Genomic DNA, 7,769 nt, shown 5'->3' on the forward strand with positions numbered 1-7,769 from the left:
AGACTGTAATGTGGGATCCGTGCTGTTAATCTGTCAGATGTGCTCCATATTGTGTTCTCTGGGTTACCACAGATGCTCTCTTTTGCTATTAAACAACAGTTTTTCTGTTGCTATGGAAACGTAAGCAGGAGATAAGAACATCCTGACTTGTTGTGAGGGAGCTTTGGGTGTGATTTTGGGTTTTCCGCTGAGTTTGACTGTCTGCTGGAGAGAATATAAGGTCGGAGATGCTCATTTACGTGACACTCCAGCCAGAACATCACTCGTGCGCTCAGGTATGCTAATAGTTTTTTCTTTTCTATTTCAGTGAATGATTTTCAAGTACTCCTGGATTATTTTGGGTTTATTTTATCATGTACTTAGCATCACAAAAATGAAATTTACTTGCTATTGTTTCAAACCTAAATTACTTTGTTTCTTCTGTTGAACACAAAAAATATTTTAAAGAAAGCAGAAAATCATTGACTTTTATAGTATGTTTTTCCTACTATGGATGTCAATGGTTACAGGTTTTCAACTCTTCAAAATATCTTCTTTTGCGTTCAACAGAATAAAGAAGAGCATGAAAGTTTGCAACCATCTTGGCATGAGTATATACTGAATAAATTTTGATTTTTGGGTGAACTATTCCTTTAATTTCAGCTGAAATTTAGCTTACTTTTAAGTGTCAGACAAATTTGTGTATCATAATTAACCTGTCAGTTTTCTTTTTCTCATCTTCAGCCTCATCTTTAACTCTACATCTCCCAGAATCATGGAATCTGCCATTAATGTGCTTGTCTCTGAGTTCAAGGCTTATGCTGGGAAGGAAGGTTCAGCAAGTACTCTGAGTAAAGAAGAGTTTACAAGCTTGGTCAAATCCCAGTTACCAAACTTTGTAAAGGTAAGCATTTTACTGAAGGTTAGCCTATACTTAGAAAATGTTTGGACTACATGCTTTAAGATAAAGGTATCATTTAGAAACCTGTTGTAAGGGAGAAAAATCAATATAGTGATTATTAGAAAAATATTTGAGTTGTATGTTTTTATACAGAAATCTAAAACTGAATGTGCAACAGCTGCTATGAAAATGCTTGTGTACAAAAGAATTATATTTTAAGTAAAAGCATTTTTTTGTTTATTGAATAAAGCTTTAAAATGTATATATTTTTTTGCCAAAAAACTGTCTAGGTTTCCTAAAAAAACTAAATCAAATAAAAGTTTAAATATTTAAAAAAAAAAGTAGAAAAAAATGAATTTTAATAAAATAGGAATACAAATAAATATCAAAAGTTAAAAAAAATGTATAAGATAATAAGAAATATAGAAATAAAAATAATAGTTGCATATATTCAACGTATACTGATCTCTTTATCTCTGTATTTCTCGTTAAATGATTATTTATAAAATATTGAATCTCCACAGAAATAAAAAAAAATTTCACAACTTATAGCTACTATGAAAGTACTTGTATGCTGATGGATAATTGTTTTAAACTATTTAAAAGTATAAAACCTTGTTTGTCTAGGCTAGAAAAAAAGAAACATTTATTTTGAATCAAATTTTAAATAATGTAAAAATTAAAATTAAATAATAGAAATAGCAAAAACAAGAAAAATACAGAAATAAATTTCATGAAAAGGGGAAAATGTAAAAATGCTTAAACTAATGTTTGGAATGGAAATAAATAAATAACAATTATAATATGCTTTATATGCACACAGATTAATAACTTTTAGCCAGGCAGCCCAACAGCTTTCCATTACAAAATTGTCACGCTTAAGATCTGATTTCTTTAAAAATCAGCGATCTTCACTGCATTTTATATATACACGATATGAAGTGGGTCTCAGATCGGACAAGAAGCACTGCATTAAACTCCATTTCCCTCCGTCATGTCTTTTAAAATATGACAGTTTATTTTACCCCAGTATTTTTAATGAAATTTCTGAGCTAGCCTGTTGCTATTGACGGCGCTAGTGGTTACAACTGTCTTTCATCTTGTTTTACGCTTGAACAATGCTAAAGAATGTTTAAGTCTATTTAACTGAATGTATTGTAATTGCGTTACATCAATGCGGTAAAAACAACCTTGTAAAATTGAGAATAGTCACAAATTAGCTTTCAACATAAGTTTGTCGCAGGCTTTAAAACTGTAGCTGTGCATAGAGCATATTGTTTATAAATTAAAAAATATATAATTTAAACGATCTTTAAACATTTATTTCTATTCTTTTCTTTAAACAATTATTTATAATAAATATAACAAAAGTAAAGAAAAAATTATATGATTAATATTGCTTGCTTAAAAGCATGAACCAGAGCACCATTTTAGAAGTCTGGTGTGAGTTATTAGTAAACCACATCCCAGTCTTCTGAAGAATTCCTTACGGGTCACGTGTTTGCCATATTTTGTTGAACAGGAAATTACAAAAATCCTTCCTAGAAGAACACTCAAGTTAAAGATAGTCTTCACACTACTAGTGTGCATCAAAGCAGTTCAGCATGTTTACATCAGTTAGCCTGCTGACAATGGAAAAACTGCCACATCAGAGCATTTTTTGTTTGACCAAAGCAGAACAGGAACTCCCCTTCACTCTTAATAGCTCAGCAGAGAAGAATGCACAGTACTACTCACAACCACTAGATGGAGACAATGTCATTACAAGTGCATGTAAAAGTCTATCCTGTCTGTTTTCTCCCTCAGAATTCATCTGATCCAGCCACCATTGACCATCTCATGAGCTCATTGGATGCGAATAATGATGGGCAGCTGACGTTCATGGAGTTCTGGAATCTGATTGGCAATGTTGCAAACAAGCATGGTGGATTCTAAGCCAATCAAGAGACATTGAAGTTGTACTTTTAATTTTACCTTGTGACTTTCTGCTGTAATTCTATAACCTGTTGCACAGTTAATGATTGTCCTAAGCAGGTGATGGCAAATAAAATAAAGCATTGTTTCTCAAGGTAATCTAGCCTTGGCTTTTTATTGACCATATAAGCTTTCCTTCACACCTCTCCCACTCTTTTGTGTAGACATTATGGTGCTTCTGATTTAATGGCGATGATTTATGGTAACCCGACACCACCCTGAGGCTTTCAACTATATACTGTTGCATGGCGGCTTAGTTTCAGATCTAAACAGTTTCACCTGAAGTCAGTTGCAGTTATGAGAAATCCTTGTTGACGTGTTTAATGTCAGACACAATATAAAGCAGTTGAATTGCTTGGCAGGTGTGGTCTGGGGGAAGGGCGTTGCTTTCTTTGGAATAGTGATGAAGATTTAGGTCTTATTTGAAAGCGCTGTTAGTTGGAGGGAAAATAGTAGACAAATTCTGAAACTTTTGAATTTTCGCCTGTAGAAAAACATGTTTGATTTGCCTTGGACTTGCAATGTTAAACTTTAGACCTGTCGCACTAGTTTTGGAGAGTTTAAGGGGGCATTTGCATGAGAACAGGGAACTTACACTTGTGAAGTTCACATACACTTCCTGACAAAAGTCTTGTCGCCTATCCAAGTTTTAGGAACAACAAATAATAACTTGACTTCTAGTAGATCATTTGGTATCAGAAGTGGCCTATATGAAAGGCAAAGGCCTCTAGATTACGCTTATTTTACCAAAATAAAATATGATCATACCTTAATTTTTAATTATTTAATTAGGACAATAAGGTCGTTGCTTAGACTCAAGTCTTGTCACCTAACAGAAATAATGTACAGTATATAAAGTCATGGTGCAGAGGAAAACGAATTAATAATTGTATGACTCCCATGAGCTTGGAGGATTGCATCCGTACATCTCTGCAATGACTCGAATAACTTGATAAAGTCATCTGGAATGGCAAAGAAGATCAATGCCTCCATCTTACCCCAGACATGCTCAATAATGTTCATGCCTGGTGACTGGTCTAGCCAATCCTGAAGCATCTTGACCTTCTTTGCCTTCAGGAAGTTTGATGTGGAGGCTGAAGTATGAGAAGGTGAGAAGGAGCGCTATTCTGCTGAAGAATCTGTCCTCTCCTGTGGTTTGTAATGTAATGGGCAGCACAAATGTCTTCATACCTCAGGCTGTTGATGTTGCCATCCACTCTGCAGATCTCTCGCATGCCCCCATACTGAATTTAACCCCAAACCATCATTTTTCCTTTACCAAACTCGACTGATTTCTGTCAGAATCTTTGGTTCCTGCTGTTCCAATAGGTCTTCTGCAGTATTTGTGATGATTGGGATGCAGTTCAACAGATGACTCATCAGAAAATACGACCTTCTGACACTTTTCCAAATGGTCCACAAAAAGTCTAGTTATTATTTGTTGCTCTTACAATGACAAAACTTGTCAGGTAGTGTAGACGACACAACATTGTATAAAAAGGTCTGTGGAAGTAAATAGAACTGCTGCAGTTTGCACGCCATGCCAATAGATGGTGATGTCACTTTGAAAAAAAAAAAAAAAAAACACTTCACACTTTCGTACATACAATCCTATAGTCCATTGGTCTCAAACTCCTGGAGGGTCGCAGCTCTGCATAGTTTAGCTCCAACCACCACCAACTCACACCTGCTTAATAGTCTCCAGTAGTCTTGAACACCTTGATTAGTTAGATCAGCTGTGTTTGATTAGGGTTGGAGCAAAACTGTGCAGGGCTGCGGCCCTCCAGGAATCAAGTTTAAGGCCTATATTGTAGTCCGACGTTGTATTTTTGTTAACATGTTAATGTTTTCAGCCCAAAATGAGACACTTTTTGTGTGTTCTGCCTGTTTTTTTATGACTGAAAACGCATAAATATAAATGAAAGTGTACGTTTTTGATAACACCATCACTGATGTGTTCATATAAACACAGAAAAACTCTTTAAAAACAATGATGTCATGTTTATTATGTGTTTAGGGAGTTGTCGGTTTAAGCAAGTGCAAACCAACACATCAATGGCTGTGTATATGGTAGTGTTGTTGTTTGAATGTTTGCTAATGCTTCATCAGCATAGTGTGGATTTACTTAACATCACAACCAACACAAACGTCTCATCTTACACACATGGCAAATTGTACATACACACCAGGGTCGAGCCGCCGATGGCATATCGTCACTTCCCTACTGGTACGGTTTACTTAGGGTTGTCATGATACCAATAATTCATGTTACGATACTATACCAGCTGAAGTATTGTGATACCAAGTAGTATTGCGATATTGTAATTCATAACTCAAATCCATAAAATTAAGAAAATTGCCAGAAATAATATATTTTAAGTTATGATAGGCCTGTTTGAATTGAATTAATGATTCTCTTATTATTGAAAAAAGTATTTTGCACGTCACTTCACCTGAAAAGTATTCGTTCGTTTTGTTTGTTTGTAGATAACTGACCAACAAGAATTACATTAAAATAAAGATACAAATGATACCAAATAAAATTCATTACAAATTAGGCTTTATGAAGTGGTCAAAAATTGTTTCAATGTTTCCAAAATCTATTTTTTTTCTCAGTCTTATCAGGTACAGTAAGTAATTCAAAATTTAAATTTGAGTCACCATTTTTAAGAGATTGTCACAGTTGTTGTTGCTACTTAATCATTGACAGGAGCAGAAACTAACTGATTTAGATTCGAACTGAAGCATTTTAGTGACTTTTCCACATGCAACATTATGTATTGTAGATAGATTGTTAATGACGATAACATTTACAAACTACAGTGGCATTAGCAGTATTTTGGAGCCATAGTATCACAATACTACCATAGTACCGGTAAACCGTGCAACCCTATTACTTACAAGGCGACAGTACCAAATACTAGCATGGCATATGTATTTTTGGTTGTTTTCATAGATGTAAACACACATAGCTTTGAAAATGTAGTGTAACCATTAAACTTTTAAAACCACAAGTTCAGTTTTTGGCTACATTTTTGTTGTGTAAACTCAACAATCACACACTTTATACGCAAAGTGTAAATATTCATTAATACAATTGTTCTGTAAAAGTATTCCTCAAACTCAAAAATTAAGATATTTAATATTGAAGTATTTGCTCAACATTACTAAACCAATCACGATTGACTTGTTTTAGGGAATCACACAAATGCTAACCCTTTCTATGCAACATGAATCATTAAGAATAACCTTTGTAACATAATCAAAGAGATTTGAGGCATGACTAAAGTATGACCACAGTCCACACAATGCAGTCAGTTCAAACTGCTTTACATAGGCGGTGCCTTTTGCAAACACAGATTATCATAGAAAGTGTTGGTACTGGGATATGATTCATTTGTCTGTATGTCTCCCCTGAGGGCTGGTAAAGAAGATTTATGGTGATACAATGTAATCCGGATTGCAAGAATCCTGGTGATATTACTTCTTGCGGCATTTAAAAACAACAATTTCCTGTCTCAACCACTGTCAGAAATGTAATTTGTTAAATTAACAGCCACTATTTCCCTTCTTGGGTTCAGTGTGCTTATTTAAGAAATTAATTGGTTCAATTCAATTCACCTTCATTTCTATAGCTCTTTTACAATGGGGATTGTGTCAAGGCAGCTTCACATAGAACAGTGATTCTTTACTGTGATACGAGTAACACTAGTGGTATGCGGGCTTCCTTTGTCGAGGAATCAAATATGTCATATGTACATGCTACATATTTAAAAATGTATAAAAAATTATTTACATATGAATATGATGAAATATAGCCTATATTTATGAGGTCCAGGCAACATTTCCAGGTGTTGATAAATAGGCAATATCAGGGGTGGTCAGTCCTGTTCCTGGAGATCTACCTTCCTGCAGATTTCAGTTGCAACCCTTATCAAACACACCTGCCTGTAATTATCAAGTGGATTTCAGGTCCTAATTAATTGGTTCAGGTGGGTTTGATCAGGGTAGGAGCTAAACTGTACAGGAAGGTAGATCTCCAGGAACAGGATTGAGGACCCCTGGGCTATATGTTATTACTTTACAATTGAGTACAGCAGTTTTTGTTTTTAATTTTTAAAAACAGTAACCTAACATTTTTACTTTTAAAAGCACATTTTAATTTAAATGTTGACGTTTTTTTTTTTACATATAAGCACAGTACAGTGTTAATGTTCAAACTATCATGTTTAAAGTGGCTAACATTAATACATATTCTTAATATTAGGAATTAATCTGGCTGGTTTTTGAACAGAACAGAGCTGTTGCTGCTTTACTGGGCCTACTACGCTACTGTATTTCAATACTGCTCATCATAGTGGTACTTGGAGAGACAATTATTTTCTGAGGTGGTACTTGATGAAAAAAGTTTGAGAACCACTGACAGAAGATTATAGTGATTGTAGTTAAACTAAAATGTTATTTAGAAACATATTGTCACAACAAATGTTCTTTACTCAAAACACTAAACATGTTAACATTTTTACAACTTACTACATCATTATGTAGGCTATTAATCTTACCAGATAAAAGCCAGTAACGCGTTTTGGACACACTTAAATTATTTTGTAACATAAACAGGGCAGCATTTATAACATCACAGTGCCCTGGCTGATTTTTTTAACACCAGTTCAAATGTTGTGCAGGGAAGGGTTAAAGTTTTTAGTACTTCCCTTAAAGCTCCAGACAAAACTTACTGTCATCTGGCGTGATTCCCAGTGTGATTTCTGCTGTGAAACGACATTCTCGTGTTATAGTGTTGATGTTACAGCTGTGGACAACATTAGAAAGATCTGGGTTAGCCCATTAATCACTTCAAAACTCAACTGTCCTGTTTGAAGTAGCAAAATTAGTTCGTCCCCTTGTTAGTTCCCCT

The 7,769-nt window shown here is 34.6% G+C and overlaps 2 protein-coding genes across 2 annotated transcripts in view; one reads left to right on the top strand and one right to left on the bottom strand.

Moving 5' to 3' along the window:
• Positions 1–7,769, bottom strand: part of mllt11 (MLLT11 transcription factor 7 cofactor) — a 369,559-nt gene that overhangs the window by 121,972 nt on the left and 239,818 nt on the right. The window lies entirely within an intron of this gene.
• s100a11 (S100 calcium binding protein A11) lies at positions 242–2,953 on the top strand. The gene is made up of 3 exons (NM_001282183.1): positions 242–275; positions 724–883; positions 2,687–2,953. Exons 2-3 carry the CDS (start codon positions 755–757, stop codon positions 2,813–2,815), a joined length of 258 nt encoding a protein of 85 aa, NP_001269112.1. The 5' UTR covers positions 242–275; positions 724–754; the 3' UTR covers positions 2,816–2,953.

The sequence above is a fragment of the Danio rerio genome, chromosome 19, assembly GCF_049306965.1.
Source record: "Danio rerio strain Tuebingen ecotype United States chromosome 19, GRCz12tu, whole genome shotgun sequence".
NCBI lineage: Eukaryota > Metazoa > Chordata > Actinopteri > Cypriniformes > Danionidae > Danio > Danio rerio.